General features: G+C 37.6%; 1 protein-coding gene across 7 annotated transcripts in view; it reads left to right on the forward strand.

Annotated features, from left to right (window-relative positions):
* Window positions 1–20887, forward strand: part of POC1B (POC1 centriolar protein B) — a 110453-nt gene that overhangs the window by 26785 nt on the left and 62781 nt on the right. For all 7 annotated transcript variants that reach the window (XM_039497003.1, XM_039497006.1, XM_039497005.1 and 4 more), the window contains 3 exons: window positions 2116–2249; window positions 3280–3348; window positions 11032–11184. In XM_039497003.1, coding sequence (XP_039352937.1) covers window positions 2116–2249; window positions 3280–3348; window positions 11032–11184 — 356 coding nt within the window. The remainder of the gene's footprint in view (window positions 1–2115; window positions 2250–3279; window positions 3349–11031; window positions 11185–20887) is intronic.

Below are 20887 nucleotides of genomic sequence, written 5' to 3' on the forward strand. Positions count from 1 at the left end.
GTTGATATCAGGGGAGGGATGGAGGAAGCGGGATCGTGGGAGGCTGAAGCCATGTTTGCATTCCTACCTGTGACAATGTTTTGGTCCCATGAGGTGTTGCAAGCCCTTCTCATAACCCCCTGCAGCTAGTTACACTGTAGGATAGCTACCCGTGGTGCACTACTCTGTGCATCAGTGCAAGCGCTGCTAGTGAGGATGCACTCCACGGATACAACCGACCGACTTATTTACTGCAGTGTCTGCATGTCGACTTACATTACGTTGACTTAACTTAGTAGTGTAGACATGCCCTAAATCTATTTTCAAATGATTAGAAAACAGCTAAAATACAGACATTTCCTTTTCTTCCTCCAAAAACAATTTTTCCTTAAAAGTCATAATTTTGAGTTTTTATAGTGGCATGACTGCTCAAAGAGGCTTTTTTGTGAGTGGAGTTTAGTATAAAACAACTTTTTTCTGTTTTTTGTACTATTAAATATAGCTGCTACCTATTTGTATATTGAAATTCACCAAGCCATTAGCTTGTAGCAAAGACTAATATTTTCCACCAAATAGCCAAATTTTAAAAAATATTAAAAAGAGCTATAGTTACTGTGATACTTTTGTTTATTGGGGCAAGGAAAGGACATTCTTAATCTGTTTTTTATGTCTGGGCCACCATCCTTATGACCGAATAGGAGGATGGGCTCCATTCAGTGTCTGTTGCCACTCGGTAATGGGCAGGTCGTACGATTTGCTGATTGTCCAGCTACAGTTGGTTTAAAGTCAGTAGGATCCAAGGAAAGTCAATAGGAGATGAATGTGCTCTGCATCTCACAAGATCCAGTCCTGATTGACTAGGGCCCTGATCCAGTGAAGCACATGTTTAAGCATATGTTTAACTTTAAGCCTGTGCATAGTCCCATTGAAGTTAGCTATATGCCGAAGTATTTTGCTACATCAGGATGTGACAGTGTGATTAATATCACTCGGTCCCCCTTCTCCAAGAACAGAAACTGACAGTACAGAAAACAATAATGTAAACATTTAATATTTATTAAATATGTCTTTTTTATATGTTTTAGTGACTCAATATTACATATTGTCTACATTTTTAGCTTTCAGGAGAATGCCATTTGAGTTAAAAACTGCAACGTATATCAACTTGGTTCCTTTGAAACTGTCCTATAATTTCACAGACTCTGAGAAGTTGCTATAATCTTAAGAATTCATATTTATTTTATTTTAAAAATCCCCATGTGAAAGTCAGCTTAACCATCTGAGTTTGGCCAATAAAAGATGGGACATTCAGTGCTAAGGCTTTCTTTTCATTCTAAGCTCATGTTATTGGGTCTAGGTAGCAGAAAACACACTCACCGGTATGTGATCATAAGGAGTTTAGGTTTAACAGTATGAAATTAACCACAGAAAATAGCCTTTGCTTTGAATTGCTTTATATTTTTTGGTTTGTCAAACTCTTTAATATTATGATTTTTAACATGCTATATGTTAGTGTCTGGATTCTTTGTGTCTCTTGATAAATTTAATACATGATGTCAACAAAGCTCCTCCTACACCATGAATGCTTTCTGTAATCAAGCTGCAATTATACTCAGATACACCGCTACCTCGATATAACGCCACCCGATACAACACGAATTTGAATAGAACGCGGTAAAGCAGTGCTCTGGGGGGGCAGGGCTGTGCACTCTGGTGGATCAAAGCAAGTTCAATATAACACGGTTTCACCTATAACACAGTAAGATTTTTTTTGGCTCCCAAGGACAGTGTTATATTGAGGTAGAGGTATATTTTTTCTTTGTTAAATTAATATATTTTTAATGAATTTAAATTAATCCCCCCTGCTAATTGGAAAGCAAACAAGTCCGCATCCTTTATTTTAATAAAAGCATTAATTACTTTAGCATCTCAGAATTTTTCTTCATTTTGTAATTTTTCTGTTGTATTGGCATGGAACTGAGTAACTGCTTTCTTTCACATTTGTTTTTATTTTCTCTCAGTAATAATGGGAGTTGATTATTGTTTTGAGCACTAGAAAGCAACTACTATAAGAAACGTAGATTTTTATTTTCAATAGTTAGTATCAACATCTGAATTTTGTCTCTTGTGAATTAGTTCACAGAGGAGGAGTTAATTGTGTATCATTCCATCCTTCTGGTAACTATCTCATCACTGCTTCTGCTGATGGTACCCTTAAAATTATGGATCTCTTAGAAGGAAGACTTATATATACGCTTCATGGACACAAGGTATAGTAGTACTTAGTAGTTCTTTTTTAACTGAAATGTTAGTAGATTTTATCATATCAATATGTTTAATAACTTCATTAGAGGAGAAATAATACACTTGCATAGTGCACTAATGATGGCAGTTATTTGCCAGTGCATGACATTTTCAATGGAAAACAAACTCTTGCAGTAATGCAGCTTCTCACAAGTTGACTGAAATTGCATGACCTTAAGTGACAGTCATGCCACTACAGTGTATGTGCTTAGTGCTGTGTAACAGTTTTCATACTGAATTAATATCTGAAATCAAGAGGGTTATGTTCTTCAGTCATTTGCAGATGAACAACTAATCATCTAGTAGATAAGTACATGTGCTGTATAAACCTTCTGTAGTTAACGGAGGAGTGTGTGACAGTCTTAACAAGAACCTCCTATCACCACTTTCCTTTTCTTTCTTCCTCCCTAATATGCAGCAAGCCCTACTTTCTGATTGAATTATTTATGATAAAAATATCAAATATATAGTAAAGTAAATATAAAGTAAAATAGATATGGGAAATACAGTATTGTTTAAAATAATAAGTAATACGGCAATAATCATGACCTAATATTTTCCTGTGATTTGTAGTAGTCATTTTTCACTCAACTTTAATTTTGTAGAAATCATCATTGCAATTGGACTATATCTCATTAATTGTTTGCAGTGTTGTTGTAGCCATGTTGGTCCCAGGATATTAGAGCGACAAGGTGAGTGAGGTAATATCTTTTAGTGAACCAATTTCTGTTGGTGAAAGGGACCAGCTTTCAAGCTGTACAGAGCTCCTGCTCTTCAGAAAGTTTGAAAGCTTGTCTCTTTCATGAACAGAAGGTAGTCCAATAAAAATATTACCTCATCCACTTTGTCTATCTTATTCATTAGCCTTAGAAAGTTGTTGCAGTTCTGGAGTTCTGTTGAACAATAGATGACTATCTATATTTCAATGTAAAGAGAGAGACTGTAATAGAAATAAATTATTTTAGCATATTACTGAACTTGCTTTTAATTTTACAGGGACCTGTGCTTTCTGTGGCCTTTTCCAAAGGTGGGGAAAAATTTGCATCAGGTGGAGCTGATGCACAGGTTTGTTTAAAAACTTGAAGTTCTATATAAAACAATTATTCTTTCAGTATTTATTTACAGTGAGTGAATGAGTTAAATAGTGTTTTGAAACATGAGAATTACAGTAGACTTATTTGATCCATTTTCCATGTTTTTAGTAATTGTTTCTAGTACAAGTTTAATTTGCGATATCTTATTTTTGTTTTGTGTAATAAAATTACATTTTTACAGTCACCAGTTCCAACTGAGTATTACCACAAAAAAACAGGAGTGCACTCAATTTGTATTTTATGAGTCCTATATCATAAGAAAGACATCAGAAGTAATGATTCAAGTTCAGGGAAACAATGTGGATCATAATACAGTAATTCAGACAAATCTCTTCTATTCAGAAGTGCACAGCAGGAAAGTAATTTTGCTGTTACTAGTGTGCTTTGGTTAAAGATGATGATTTTGATGATATGCACAGAGGATATATATATATCTACATACATGCTCTGTTTGCTAGGTTGTCCCTTCTAATTAGAGGAAGGTACCTAGTCTGTTAGTGCACAAATTAATGAGATATTAGAAAATTTGGACTGAGATGGGGTAAAATCTGTTTAGATTATTGTTCTGCCAGTTTAAATTAGCCAAAGCACTAGATTTCATATAGAGTATCAGTTTAATAATTCCAGGCAAAATAAGTTTTATTAAACCAGTGAGTCATATAATTAATCCTTATCTCAACTGTGGGTGCAGTAGGTTGTGCCACTGTGGGTAAATCTGGTCACTATGAAATGCCACCATATCTGGTCTTAGAGCTGGTTCTCTGGGTCTTTACATCATAAAAGAATAAAGGGGCACAATTAAGGAAGATAGAAATCATTTAGCACTTGGATTAGAACTTTATAGTCTGTAAAATGCTTCCTCAGTATTAGGTGGCAACAACAAAAAAAGAACAAAATGTGTTTTGGGAGCCCATGATGTAGGCACAGAGAACAGCTTTGTGGAAGTGACACTCCGGGGAGTTATTACAAACATGTTTCATATTTTGTTGGGGGAAGAAAAGGATGGCATTTTATTCAACAACTAATAGAAAACACAGCTCGAAGGAATAAAGTTCAAACTAAAGACTCAGGTGGTATTAGAAAGAAGACACCACTGTCTTACGTAAGTGCAATCAGATGCAAAGAACCAGAGATGTAGCTTCACGTGGCACCTTTTCTAGAAATAAGTTGGGGAAACTCAAAGGAAATAAAAGAACTGCTGACATGACAATGAATCTGCAACAGCAATCAAAAGACTGGCAAATATTGGAGAGAAATTAATTCTAACTGAAGCAAGGATATTGATGCTGGAGGATTTTGCTAGTAAAAAAGATTGAAACTTGAGGTGGAAAAAATTTGCAGAAAGACACGTGGTCAATAAATGAAATCATTATGAAAATGAAGCTAGATGTAACAACTAAAATATTTGAGCATAAAAGGAGGAAATCTTACCAAATTTGTGCAAATACTTTTTCACTTTACTATGTGCTAATTAAAGACTGCAGTTTGGAGGTGAAAAAAGCACACCAAATAGTGATATAGTGAAATTGTTATGGTAAGCTTAACAGCCTTCAAAAGGTACAAAGTTCTTATGAATTTACCTGTCAAGGAACACAACACTTTATTTATCCATACATCTCAAGATAATGAATAGGGCACTTTGCATCTCTTGGATGCTCTTCACAACCATGAAGGATAGAAACATTTTAATCTACAGCTTCTTGAGCATTTATTCAATGACAAAAATACTCCATTATTTCAATGGGAGTAGAAATGGTTAAAAATAACAAAATGTTAATTAAAAAAAAATTAAAGTAGCCTGTACCTTACATTTTGCTGCACATGAGAAGTGAGTCAGACTTCAGATCTGAAAAATTACTAGGAATTTTATTTGCATTAAGGAGCCAAAACAGACTTAGCAAAAACAATTCTTAAAGGGCTCATTGTAAAATAATTATAATTAATAAACTAATTAACAGATTTACATGGAAATTCTGAGGAGCGTGTTTCTTACTAAAAAGAATAAGTGCTGTTCTACGGAGGATACAGTACAGTATTCTGTGAGGGGCATATAAACCCTCCACTGTAACAGCCAGGAAGGGGTGAATGGGCAGAACAGTTACTTCCCAAGCTGTGACTAAGCAGAGTTGAGATAAATGGCTGTTCTTGGCAAGAAGAGCCTCCAGAATAAAAGAGAACAGAACAGGGAGGAGAACTCCCAGGAAAAAGAATTTAAAGAGACTTCCCAAACAGTTGGAGAAGGCTCATGGTGCAAGGGGCTGCACGCAGACAAAGAACTCAAGGGGACAGTTCCCTTGGACACGCTGGCAGCATGCAGCCTCTTGCATCAGCCTGACAGCAGGAAGTGGCACAGGGAAACAGCAGGGAGTCTATGGAAGCACTCTAGATGCTTAATAAGAGTCCCTAGGCCAGAACCCAGAGAAGAGGGAAGGCCTGGGTTCCCACACTGATCCTCCAAAGTTATCAAACCTACAGTGGGGCTGCCAGGTCATTAGACTTCTGCTTTATTGGAGTCTTTATTACCCTGGAAGGGATAGGACTATAGATGACCCGACTAGAGGGCTGAGTCATAAAATGGGGTGCAAGCTACCTCAGTCTCAGAGTGAGCAAGGATGCGGGCACCAGAGAGAAAGAGACCGCTCAACTATGCTCAGCCCAGGGAGGTTGCACTGGCCAGCCAGTGACCGCTCTATAATTCTCAAAAGAGGTTTTTAATTCCTGGTCTAAGCTGAAATCTCAACTCAACTTTCTGGAACTGCTATAGTGCTTCTCTAATAATCTCTACACTAAATGTATTCATTTTAGGGGATGTCTGGAGGTAATTATTAAGACTTTTTAGTAAATAGCTACAGTTAGCACAGTTGATGGACATAAAGGACACAGATTTCCCTGTAGTAATTCCTTAGGAGATCTAGTAACATTTGTCATCTGTTGAAAAGGCTACTTTATGTAAAGACAATAGAACAAAAATGTCTTCCAAAATTTGTCGTTATGAAGTGGATTATTTTGTCCAATTACATGGAATAGATAAAGCTCAATCAGATGTCACTTGCTTACATTTCCAGTCTATATGGAGGTTTAAATTGGAATTTGTTTTGGATTTTTTCTTTCCTTTTAAAATGCTTAAGGAGCATGGTTGAGTGATGCTTTTGCGCATATTGAAATCTCCCCCACCCCCCGCCCACATTACATAGTGTTTTCTTTATAGTTGTCTGTCTTCAAGCTATTCTATGTTATAGTATTGGCATCTCTTGTGGTATTCTTAAAGGTTTTTTAAAAATATTTTTTAACTTTCACATAAATCTCTCATCGTAGATATTTTCAGTTCTTAAGGGAGCACCTAATTTGATGCAAGAGAATCCTGCATATCACATGCTTTTTTATTTTGGGGGTATTGTTATTACATGGCATTTTTGTGAAGATTTTCCATAGGAACATACTCCATATCATGTTGGCTATTACTCTCGAAAATGTATGAAGTCTCTCTGTCAATCCTATTTTACCCTGTTTTTATTTACCTTTCAAAGAGCTCTCTTTCTTTCCCATTCATAATTCTAGCCAGTTATCATTTTCTTGGTGCCCTGTGTATTTTGCTACAGTTTACATTAATATATCTTAATCTTTAAAATTTGGCACAACAGACCATAGAACCTTTCATTTTTCTTTTTTTAAGAGTAGCAGGCTATAGTTATTCATGTGAACAGTGTTAACCAAATTCTGTCCAGTGAGAAGAGGAAATGGCATAGGTAAATTGAGTGGTCACCCACAGAGATGAAAGGAGGAATGTAACAGGGTCTGCAAACCTCGTACTGAACATAGGCAGAACAGGGAGGAGAGTCCCTCCTGTTTACAAGCAAGCATCTTGATCACAACCCCTTGCAGCTGCCAGACCTGCCAATGATGGAGGCAGGCACCCACAGCTGCAGCCAATAAAGGAAATAGGGTCTGCTATAAAGAGAAGAGGGCAGAGAAAGAAGGGGAGGCAGAAAGGCCTGCGGTAGCAAAGTGGTGACAGCCTTGCACCAGGTTGCCTCCAAGAAAACAGCCAGGAGACTAGCAGAGAGATACACCTAAGAAGTGACAGGCTTTAAGAAATGTATGGGTGCAAACACTGACCTCACTGACAGCAAATTAATGAGGGGAGGGCAGTTAGGTGAAGCTGAGGCCCCTTAAGAGGCCACCCCGAGAGGCCATGATAGCGAACAATTCCATAAGGAATGTGTAACCTTCTAGGACCAGAGGTTGTTTTTTTTTTGTTTTTGTTTTGTTTTTTTCAAATGTTTTGTACAGTTAACACTTTAGATTTCCAGTCAAGAAGCAGCAGTATGGAAGAGGTGAGACTTGAAACAATCGTGTAATGCAGATTTTTAATAGTCAAAAGTAACAATAACAGTCCAGTTATTTGGCAATAGAGTAAAGGTTGAACTGCCCAAAAACTACGTCAGTCTTTCTTCCAAAAATTAATAAGTGATGAGCGCATTCTCTGTACCCTACCTGTCTCTGAAAAGGGCATGTTCTGTGAAAGCCCCCAGTCAAGGGAGTAGTCAAATAGTTACTGAATTTCCTTGAACCCTTTTTTAATTTTCCTGCTATACACACAGATATTGTAATTTCCTCCCCACAAACATTTTAGTACAGTTTCCCTGGTCTCTGTCATGACTCCAACAAATAACTTTTGAGGAGCTAGTCAAGCAGCTATAAAATGAACATGTGAACAGAGCACTATATTGTGTCTTCTCCATACCAATCTTTCTTAATTTGGAGAGAGGCTACATAATTGTCAGATTTTGTTCAAACTGGCATGTTGGAAATAATTTCCCCTCATAGATTTATCAAGGTTTGCCAGGATTCTTTTTCCACGCAAACATTTCTTTCGTATTCCAGAGTCCATTTGGTGTTGGTTATATCAAAAATAACAATATAACAATACACACACATACTCTGTATCCTACTAACAATTCAGTTATAAGCATTGGCCAAAATACTTACAACAGAATCAGGCCCTGGGTGATACCTTCTCATCATGGTGTGATTCCAGAGGGGTAAGGAAAAGCTCTCATGAAGACATTCATTCCTAAAAAATCCCTGATTTTATATACTATAATAAACAAGTGATGTCATTGCTGGTAATTGGATCTTAGCTAAAGCCAAGGAAAGGAATTTTTGGGCTGAGCCCTGGACCCAATTGACCATGTTTTCTTCATTTCTGTTACTTCAACCTAAACCTTAAATAAGATAACACTGGTATTGCATGGGTCATTACATCTTTAACAATCCTCCTTTCTTGTGATCTCATTCTTTTTGGTCAAATGCTTTGGGCCTATCACTCATGCTAATATCTAAATCCAACTTAAAACAATATCGCATTGAGGCCAAAACTAGGCCTATAGTCCTACATGGAGTCCTTCCACTAAAGAAATTTAAAGGAAACAGACATTTGATTTGGTACTGCATGACATGTTCATTTTGTATTGTTCTAGTTTTTTTTAATTAACATGGCCCATATTAAATGGATTAAAAACTGAGTAACTGATGGGTCTCAAAATGTAATTGTATATGGGGAATCATCATTGAGTTGTGTTTCTAGTGGGGATTTGAAGGGATTGATTCTTGGTCTTAAGGTATTTAAGTTTTATCAATGACCTGTAAGAAAACATAAAATCCTACTAATAAAATTTACAGGTTAAACAAAGATTAGGTGAGTGGTAAATAATGAAGAGGACAGGTCACTGGTACAGGTAATCTAGATTGTGTCCAGTTTACCAAGCAATCAAAAATGCATTTCAGTATGGCCAATATGTAAGGTCACATATAGAAACAAAAAATGTAGGTCATACTTACAGGTTGGGAGACTCTACCCTGAGAAGCAGTGATTCCGAAAAGGACTTTAGAATCATGGTGGATAATCAGGGCAACATGAGTTCCTAGTATGATGCTTTGGCCAAAAGGCTAACACAATTCTCGGATGCATGAATGAGGGGATATTGAATAGAAACAGAGCAGCTCTATTTACTTTGTATTTGGCTCAGGTGGGACAGCTGATAGAATATGGTGTCTAGTTCTGGTGTCCAAAATTCAAGAAGGATGTTGAAAAATCAGAGGGCTCAGAGAAGAGCCATCTACTAACTGAAGGATTGGAAAACGTGTCTAAGAAAATACTTAAGGAGCTCAATCTGTTTGGCTTATCAAAAAGAAGGTTGAGATGACTTGACAATAGTACTTACACGGGGAATGGAAATTTGATAATAGAGGGCTCTTCAGTATAGCACAGATCCATATAACAAGATCAAATGATTGGAAGTTGAAGCTAGGAAAAATTCAGATTAAAAATAAAGTGAATCTTTTTAACCGTGATGGAATTAACTATTGGAACAATTTACCAAATATGGTGGTGGTTTAGGCTTAATCAATTTTTTCCCTTTATAAAATTTGACAAAATTATTGTTACTTACAGTGTCTGAACATATAATTATGCTATACAGTAATAACAGAGAAGACGGAATTGGTAAACAACCCAAGTTACCACATTCTGGGGCACTGGGAAGTCCTTTCATCTTCCATGATGGTCATTGCCTCCTCTGATCTCCTGGTCTGGTCCTTTAGTCCTGTACTTCAGTTTCTGGTTCAGTGTTTCTACAGTTTGGACCTTGTTCACTTAGGTCTTTTGTACCTTTCTGTGTTCCAAATTACTTCATTTTATCCAATTGGCTGTAGCACATTAGCACATCACCTGTTCAATTTTTATATGTACCCATATATTACATACGAGTAAGCTTCAGTTACCCAACTTCTGCATTTTTCCGGATAGTTTTGCAGGTTCTGGATCATGCTGTTCTGTGTTACCATGTTCCTGGATCTTTCCAGAAAAAGGGTTTTTTATTTATCATTACATGATTGTGTACCTCTTACTTGCATCTTCCAACACAATACATTACTTATCTTGACAGCAAATAACATCATCTTAAACAATTCAGCAATTTTATATCGAAGAATTGACAAAACCACACTCATACCAGGCAAGGACTTGACCTAAGTGTTAGCTTATCTATAATTAATTATTCATAATTACAAATTAGTAAAGTATAGCTATATCAAAGCTCTTAATCTTATTTAACAATCCTTCATTTTCTAGTTCAGTATAAGTATGTTATTCTGTTTTATTCTTTAATCTATTAGAATTGGGGTGGGGTGTGGAGCATATGCTATTATTCGTTAACATTTCTTTATCTCCTGCAAGCATAGGTTTGTCAGGGGACAAACCCTTATATTTATATTTCAGTTCAAAGTCCAAAACCTTATATTGCCAAGTCTTGTTATGTTTTTTTTTTTCCTGTTACAAATTTTGAGGTGCTTGTATTTTTAACTGTAATCAACAGAATATCACTAAACAGTTATGGTTTGGATATTAGAATATGCTGAAAGTAAAATTCATAACATTGAACCTTTTATTATTTTAAACAGTGTTTTGCCTTTAAAATGATATTGTAGGTTCTTTATGGAAATTGCACATAGCTATTGTATTGCAATTTGGAGAGCAGAAGATTTGCACCATTACTTTTTGAAAATCAAGTTCTTGTAGTTTTTCCTTTTGGATAGTTATTTTCCTTATTTAAAAAACTATTCAGTTTTAATAAGGTTGATGCTTGATTTACAGGTATTACTGTGGAAGACCAATTTTGATACATTTAACTATAAGGAAGTTCTTAAACAACATATTAGAAGAATACATACTGATGACCCACCTCACCTTCTTGATATTTATCCAAGATCACCTCATCCCCATGATGGGCAATCTCAGTCAATTGAAGTAAGTTCCATGATTATCCACACTAATATTTACAGTTTCTCTCTCTAACTAACATTGGTTGTCAAAATACCGTTTCTGCTGAGATGAGGCCTGTGTGGCACCAGTTAATGCAGTGCTAAGCAATTTCTTGTCCTTTATTATCAGTATCAGCGTTTTCTTTTTTCAAAAAATATAAAATTTTTAGAAACAGACACTGAATGTATTGAAATATCTTTATTAGCCTTTCTAAAAGTTATTGACATCCTCATTTTCATAATATGAAAATAAGACTTTATGATTATTATAATTCAGAAATTATTCCCTCTCATTAATGACACATAAAACAATGAATACTGTAAAGATTTAGAGTTGTTTAAAGTAAATTATCAAGAGTGGCTTGATCAATTTTTTTTTCCTATCACTGCAAATTCTTGATCGTAGTGAGGAAGATTTGGGTCTATATTTTGGATACAAGCTCTGTGTTCTTGTGAGCAGCTAAGGGCAGAATGCTGTCTCTTGGCATTTCTCATTAGCACTAACTATACTTGAAAGTTTGTGGTACTTCACTTTGTTGGGCTTTGTCAAGCTGGGCCTTAAAAACCTCTAAGGATAGAAATTTCACACCTCCCTAGGGTAACCCCTTCCAGTGCTTCACCACCCTTCTAGTGAAATAGCTTTTCCTAATATCCAACCTAGACCTCCCCAACTGCAACTGGAGACCATTGTTCCTTGTTCTGTCATCTGCCACCACTGAGAACAGCCTAGCTCTATCCTCTTTGGAACCCCCCTTCAGGTAGTTGAAGGCTTCTATCAAATCTCCCTTTACTCTTCTTTTCTGCAGATAGTTATGCTAGCTGTAACATTTTGTCATATTAAAAAGCAATGGTTTCAGCATGATAGCACAAATAAAAAATGTGACAAACTCAGTCAGCAACAATATGTAGATCACCAATAATAACTTTGGCAATTTATTGTTGTTTCTGTGATTTAAGTCCTCCATTCTAATGTCTGATTCAGTCAGCAAAATTAAAAAAATATTACAATGTTACCAATAGATAATAATGAAATAAGTACTGTAACTTCTCTCCAGCTGTCTCATATGGTATAAATGGTCTTTGATGAATCATCAGAGCAGCAAATAACAATGCTGGTGATAGCGAGAGGTTGCCTTAAAATTTTGAATGACCAATTATTAGCTAAATCTTTGAGGTGGCATTTGTTAGTAAAAGCATTTACCGTCTCTGAAAGTTTCCAGATCCAGTGTACTCAGTTTCTATGTGAAAGAAATTGTTTTTTGGGGTTTTTTTAAGAACATTCAGACTTGCAAACTACGTTGAAGATGTGAAAGTCAAGCTGTCCTTTTCTGAGTATGCCTTACCAGTAAACCTTGCCTCCAAGTGAGGTGTATTATATAGCAGGTACAATCAATTGTGTAATTGAAGCACCTCAGTTGTGTAGGGTTCACTGCTCACAAACTAGTAATAACACAAATTGACTGTCATATCCCATGTTCCGTTTGCATGTCTCAGAAAAAAGTTTTCTAAACTGAGTAAACTTGACCTGGAAGATGTATTATCCCGTGTCTCATTATGCCATTTTAGAGTCACTTTTCAGATTATAACTTCACTCTTCTTTTGTTCATACTTCATTTCCTGCCCCTGAAATAGCCCTGCCATTCTTCCCCCCCCCACACACACACAAATAGGGGTATGTAGTGTATTTCAGCCGTAGGACAATCTGGTTATGATACTTAATCCTTCTAGTAACTCATGTCTCCAGTGTGCAAGTAAATGGAAACATTAAACAAAATGCAGAGCTGCTTAGCTTTGACAAAAAACAAATGAGAAGTTAGTCCTTAACTAAATCTGAGGCTTATTTATATTTAAAATGAAGCCAGTGATGCTGGGCATTGTACCACATTAAGAGGCCCCAGGAGCTGCTTTTTGTATTCTTTAGAATGTATACAAGCATTAAGGGCAAAACCACAAATAGGTTATTCAATTTTAAGTGGTAGTAATAAAAGAGTGCATGACCTTTCATGCCTTTATGGAAACAGAAATGCAATCTAGCAATATTAAGTATACCTATCTCATAGAACTGGAAGGGACCCCAAAATATCATCGAGCCCACCCCCCTGCCTTCACTAGCAGGACCAAGTACTGATTTTGCCCCAGATCCCTAAGTGGGCCCCTCAATGACTGAAGAAGATTGAATATTCAAGAAGGATAGAATATATTGCTACAAAATGTGTCAAGAAAGAGACCTAGACACCTCTACAGCAAGCATGAAAACTATTTAATTGCCTTAGGAAAAAAATACTAATGACTGGCCTACATCTAAAAATTAGATGGATCTAACTACAGTGCTAAGAGCTGTGAAAAAATTATGCCTTGTCTGATGTAGTTAGGTTGACCTAACCTCCAATGTAGATGCATCTAGGTCAATGGTTGAATTCTTTCGTTGACCTAGATACTTCCTTTCAGAGAGGTGGATTACTTATATGTACAGAAAAACCCCTTCTGTCAATGTAGGAAGTGTCTACAGCAGCACAGCTGCGGAGCCATAGCTGTGCCAGTGCAGTCACTCTAGTATAGATATACCCTGAGAATGCATGACTGTGTGTGTGGGAATCAAACAATACTGAAATTGGACAACATGTTCATAAAAAAAAGCACAACTTATGAATCTTAGGGACTTCCATAATTGGTCCATCTCATGGTATTCTACCTTCTATAGTGACAGAAACCTGAAGCTTCCAGGGAAGGTGCGAGTACATCCATACTGCATCTTGATGATTGTGTAATGTTGTACACAATGATGGCACTAGTGAAGGTATCTTTGAATCCTCCAGGGGATCACTCTCCTTCCTAAAGCGTAACTGGTAGCTACTATAATATATGATCACAAATAGTGAGGAATTTATCCAGTCCTGCTTAAAATTCAAATGCATTATGTGTCTTAATGCACGGCACCAAATTCCATCTTTATAGTTTATAAAATTTTACGATTTGATAAATTAACATCATTTAAAATGATCAGTCTGATGTTTGAGATTAGGAGTAACCAGAGCTCCAAGTATTCTGCACTTCTCAAAAGTAAGCTTTCATTTAACCAAAAAACCCCCCAAAAAAACCTTATAAAGAATATGTCTACAATGTGATAAAAGACTCATGGCTGGCCAAGGTAAGCTGGCTCAGCTATGGGGCTATAACAGTACAGTGTAGATTAGGGATGGGCAAACTATGGCCCATGGGCTGGATCCGGCCCCTCAGGACTTTGGATCTGGTCCATGGTATTACCCCCCGTGGCGCCATGGGCCCCGTGCTGCTCTCAGAAACAGCCAGCACCACTTCCCTGCGGCCCCCAGTGGGGGGGCAAAGGGCTCTGTGCATTGTCTCCAGGCACCACCCCCCACAGCTTCCATTGGCTGCAGTTCCCGGCCAATGGGAGCTTCAGGGGAGGTACCTGGAGGCCTGGCAAGGGCAGCGCACGCAGAGTCCTCCTTCCTCCCTCCCGCTGGGGACGCAGGGCTTTCTGGAGCAGCGCGGGGCTGAGGACAGGGCAGGCATGCAGGGAGCCTGCCCTGGCCCTGGTGCATGCCGCTGCCACCCTGGAGCCGCTTTAGGTAAGCGGCGCCGGGCCAGAGCCCAAACCCTTCCTGCCCCTCACCCCCCAACTCCCTACCCTGAGTCCCCTCGTACACCTCTCACCCTTCCTCCCTGCCCTGAGCTTCCTGCTGCACCCTGCACCCCTGTGCACCCCAACCCCTTGCCCTGAGCGCCCTGCCGCATCCTAACCCCCTGCCCTGAGCCCCCTCCTGCAGTCCGCACCCCTGCCCTGAGCCCCCTCCTGGACTCTGCATCCCTCCTGCACCCCAGCCCCCTTCCCTGAGCCCCTTCATACATCCTGCACCCCTCCTCTGCCCCAATCCCTTGCCCTGAGCCCCTTCCTGCAGCCTGCACCCCCTCCTGCACCGCACACTCCCTCCCGCACCCCAGCCGCCTGCCCCAGCCCTGCATACAATTTCCCCACCCAGATGTGGCCCTAGGCCCAAAAAGTTTGCCCACCCCATGTGTAGGTATTCAGGCTTGGATTGGAGTCTGGGCACAGAGACCCTATGAGGGAGATGTGCCTCAGCCCAAGCTCCACAAACCTGAGTCAGCTGACTCTGGCTCTGAGACTCAGTGCCTCAGATTTTTTAATACAGTGTAGACATACCCATAGTTGCTGAGATAGTCTTGAGAATGTCTATAGAGTGTAAATCAGGGGTTCTCAAACTGGGGGTCAGGACCCCTCAGGGGGTCGTGAGGTTCTTACATGGGGGGTTGTGAGCTGTCAGCTTCCACCCCAAACCCCGCTTTGCCTCCAGCATTTATAATGGTGTTAAATATATTAAAAGTGTTTTTAATTTATAAGGAGGGGTCACACTCAGAGGCTTGCTATGTGAAAAGTCTGAGAACCACTGGTATAAATAGATCCAGTGTTGTCTTCCTGTGTTAACAAGGAGCCTGAAATAATAGCTCTGAATTGTCCCATTCATCTTAATTAAGACCACCTGGTTGTGTAGCTGCAAATATTGGCATTTTTCAGATATGCCATAAAATTTACCATTTTGGTTGATGCAAGCATCTGATATTTTATCTTGTCTCCATGACCTGGGGCCTGATTGTTTCTGGCTCTTACTACCCATCTTCCCCACAAGGAGGAATTAATTGGATTACAGGTCACACTTCCTTCATGTTCATAAGCTAAACAATTTAAGAATTTCTCCTAATAGATCAGACTATAGGTCCATGGAGCCAGAAAGTTAGGGAGCCAGAGCTGGAGTCCGGTTTACAGCCTGTGAACAGAGAAAAATTAGAAATATAGTTTGAGCTACCTAGAGAACAACACAGAAGTCAAGGCCTGGAGAAGTGAGTTGCTGAAGCCAGCTGCAAGCTACTCTCTTTCTTGGCCTAAATGGGGACAAGAAGGTTCTAAGCCAGGCCACCTAGTAGATCGCTCTGCAGGAGTTGAGGCCCACAGATTGGAGCTGGGTACCATATTTGAAAATAAGCATTGATTTATTTTGCATCTGAATATCGTAAACCCCTAAATTGCCATTGAATGTTTTTCAAGGCATAACTGGATGGGAAAGCGTGTTTGGACTACAGAGTAATTTTAACATTACTGTAGAACAGTGGTTCCCAAACTTTAACAACCTGTGAACCCCTTTCACTAAAATATCAAGTCTCACAAACTCCCCCTAAAAATGAATATTTCCAGGGATTTTCTCCTTTATCTGATTATAAAAGCAGCAATCTTGGAAATATAAAATTTGTTTTTATGACATGCTTATTATACACTGTTTATTATTTATCATTACAGTATTTTTATTACATTATGAAAACAGCAACATTCTTCCAAGATCTCACTTTCGTAGCTTATATCATTTTGAATAAGCCTATTATAAGAGAAGGCTCCTAGGCTCAAGGAGTATCAGATGTGAAACAGCATGAAGATATTTAAGAAGCCAACTCAAAGAGTTCCTCCTACACAAGCATTCAGGTCTTGAACAGTCCAGGCAAACAACGCACGTTACAATAAAGCTTAAACTTGTTCTTCATAATAATTTAAAAAACAATACTAGCTGCCTATTTAATTTTAAAAACAGCAAAAAATACCTACTTCCCTTTCCATTTCTTATAAGGAGTCTTCAAGTTTAAATCTCCTCCATGTGATAGATATGCTTGCTTTGATCTGGTTAGCTCTTGGAAGTCCAGGGGCTCCGGGCGGCTGGCCCCGTGCTGCCTGGGGTCCCTATGGACAGCTCTGTCCACCATTAGGGAATTTTTTCCCAAGAACCTCCATACCATTTTGTGAACCCCCAGGAGTTCATGAACCCCAGTTTGGGAACCACTGCTGTAGAATTTAGGCATTCTTGCCATGGAATTTAGTCCCCTTTTGCTATGGAATACATATCGGCGTTGGGAGTAACCAAATAAACTGCAATATGTGCAGTAATTAACGTCATAATTATCTAGATAATAATCTAGAATTATAGTAGGAAACACTGAATAAAAAGACTAGATTAAAATCTACACAATACAAAACTGGTTTAGATTTACAGTTAAACTTTTAACGGGAAGAACATGTTCTGTACATAAGGGACTTCTTGTCTTTCATGCAATATGTTTTTTTAATGGATTTTCTGTGAAAACATAAGTTGTGTATTATTTATCTGGAGATAGCAAGGTTTGCTTTAGGTTTAATTATTCAGGCGTACAGTTGTAGTGTAATATGCTGAGTTATGTGCACCACTCTGGAAGAGACTAAGTTGTGTTTTTTGAGCTTTCTGTATTTCTGCTTTAATTGAATCCTCCGTATGTAGTCGAGGTTTTTAAATGGATGGAAGGTTGAGCTAGTACATCACTTTAAAAAGATGTTCAAACTTGAATGCAATATTCTGTTATATTTAAGTGCATTGTGTTTGTATTATGAGTTTGAATATGTTTTGCTTGTCCAGTTGCACATTTAAATTTTCTGCGTAATTTTAAATCAGCATTTTTCTTAGATGAACAGACTACTAATCCACACTAGGTGGCAGTAAAAATCAGAGAATATTTTCTTGGTTTGTTTTACCTTGAGGACGTCAACCCAGCACAAAATCAGATTTTCAGATTAAATTCACTATAAAACTATAGTGTATAACAATATTTTTATATTTACTCTCTTCAGGCCAGTTAATGGAGGTCAGTAGAATAACAATCGTGGTTGAAGCACAGAAGTAGGAGACAGTAGACCTTGATTCTAGTAATTTTTTCTGCCATACTTTTTTCCCTGTGATCTTCAGCAAATGACCTAATCTCAGTCTACCTCATTTTCTTTAGCTATTATCCTCTACTTTAAGACCAAATTCCCTTTAATAATTAATACTCGGAAAGTGCTGAGAGATCTTTGAATGGAAATTTCTGTAGAAGTGCTTATTTTTTATTGCATAGGTCAAAGGTTAATATTCCTTTAGAAATTATTAGAGTAGATTAATGAACATGTTTAATATTATAACCTAATTGATTAGGTACTGTTTTAACTAAGGAAGATTCTCCAGTCAATCATCCTGTCAATGGAGAATTATCTGATACACTGTACTTTCTAGGGTTTTGTCCAGTCTCACTCCTTTTTTTTTTTTTTTTTTTTAACGTTAAATGAAATTTCCACCAATACCCTTGGGGAGACTATTCTACAATGTAGTTCATCTTGACGTCAGGAAATATTTTGAGAGATTTGTCTTAAATATTCTCTCTTAGCCTCATTCCATTGCTTTAGATTATGCTTATATGTATTACACTAAATAATTATCCTCAGTATTTGTACCCTTGAAATATTTGTACACTGTTTCATGTCCTGCCCTCCCTACTTTCTTGCTTTATCTATACATATTTAGTTCTCGTTTTTATCTTGTAGACAAGCTTTGCAGCCCTTTTTTTGGTGGTTGTTGTTTGAATTCTTTCCACGTTGTCGGTATCTTTCTGTTGTGCCCAGGAAGCATATTGCAGACTCACATAAAGAGAGACTGTTACCTTCCTGCTCCAGGATGAGATTGCTATTGCATGAAAAGTTCTAAGTCCCCTTGCCTTTTTTAGTCCGATCACGTATCTATTGGCTTTCCAGTATCACTTCTAGGTCTCTTTCAGGATGACCACTTCCCATGTTTCTCCCCCCTATTAAGTAGAGCTGGGTAAATAATGGATATTTCAGTTTGCTGGCACTCGTGAAAATTCATGGGGAAAAAATCGTTTTGTGTTGAACCAAAACCAATATTCTTTTTTAAAATTTTTCTTCAAATTGGAGAAGTAAAAAAATTTCAAGTTGGGTTAAAACGAACTATTTTGGTTCATTTTGTTCCAATGTTTTTTGTTTCAATTTCAGACATTTTCAGAAAAGCCAAAGGGAAGGGAGGAAAACCACCCATATAACTTCTAGCCCTTTTGTTAGGGTACTCTCCTGGGATATGGGAGACCCAGCTTTAATTTCCCCCTCCGCCTTATGCGGAGAAAGGATTTGAACTTGGCAAGAGAATGCTCTAGCCACTGGGTTATGGAGTATTCTGTTGTGGGTCTCTCTGTCTGTCCTGTTGAAGCTGTTCCATGGTGTGTAAATAAAGTCATTAGAGCAAGGACATGAACTTGGGCTTCTCACATCCTAGGTGAGTGGCCTAACCACCAGGATCTAGAATAATTCTTGCTCTTTCCATGGGCAGGTGATTCATTGTCCTTTACAGTGGCAATTCATAGTTATTCATGTCTAGAGTTTCCTCTTGTTTACAATTATCAAGACAGTGCATTAAGTTCTTATGTAAGCCAATTTTAATTGTTTTTTTGAAACAGTAATAAATGTTTTATTAAAACCCAAATATATTACATGCAGTATGATTCTGTTGTCAACTGATTTTGCATATATATATATATATAAAACCACTGTAAGGTTTGTTTGGCAGTGCTTATTCTTTATCAGCCTATGCTGCCTATTGCTCGTGATTCACCTTATTCTATAAATGGCTAGGGATTTTTTTTAACTGAATTTCCTTGCTCTACGTCCTGTACAGCACAGTTACAGAACAGAATATATAGCTATCTTTGGTAAAAAGCCACATGAAGGAAAACACCAAATACTTGATTTTAGTGACTTGTTTTCATCCATGCAAACATATTTACATATTACTGGAGATTATAGTTGTAGAGAGGAACAGGAAATTATGCCTACATTTTTTCATTCTTATTGGTGTCTACAGCTTGCTCTAAACAAAGTTGCACCAGTTTAACTCAAAGTGCAATGTTCCATCTATTTAGTGAAACTGGTGCAACTTTTTGTGTGGTCATCCTTACGCCAGATTAAATCTGTTTTACATGAGTTTAGTTTGCCTCTAAAGATGAGCTAAACCAAAGTAAACCCGATTTAAACCAATGTAGAATGGTGCAAGTTTGTGTATGACCAGTTTAAATCAGTACTACATCCTTTCTTTATTTAAACTAATGTATCCTGCGTGTAGACAAGTTCTAGATATCTTTGCTGAAAAAACTTTAGAAATAAATCTGTGGATGGTTATTTCAATATTTTTGGTTATTATGTAAGTGTAATAGGATAGCTGTAGTCTAACCAAACTAAAATAAGATAATTTTAAAATGCCACTTGAGTACAAATGTTAATATCATTTTTTTTTACAAAAGTGCAAATTATGCTCTGTACAGAGATTCATTTTCTTTGCTTAATATTGTTGCATCTGCCTTGAAATGGGAAATAGTTTAGTTTCACTATAACTTCTGTAAAATAGCTCTATGTCCTTTGCTGAAATTCTGGTTTTGAACTAATGACAGCAATACTCCTCAGTGAATCACAGCAAGTATCCCTAATGTTTGTAAAGCCCTTGGAAAATGGAAAAAGGTGGTGAAATGTGCTTATTATTGTATTTTATTTGCTTTAAGATTGTATTGAATAGTGTGCCCTGGGAATTGAAATTAAACTATGGATGTGGTTTGTCATGTATGTTGTTGTAATGATTCTTGACAGAAAGTAAAGGTGCTACAAGCAATAGTGAGAAGACAGATTGGTTGAGCAGTTACAGTTGGGGGCCAAATTTTGCTCACATATACACTGGGGTAAATTCAGAGCAACTCCTAGAGTTATTCCCTCAATATTTTAAGTGTATTTTATAAGGTTTTTTTGATTGTTAATACGTTCAACTCAA

This window comes from Mauremys reevesii, linkage group 1 (genome assembly GCF_016161935.1).
Source record: "Mauremys reevesii isolate NIE-2019 linkage group 1, ASM1616193v1, whole genome shotgun sequence".
NCBI lineage: Eukaryota > Metazoa > Chordata > Testudines > Geoemydidae > Mauremys > Mauremys reevesii.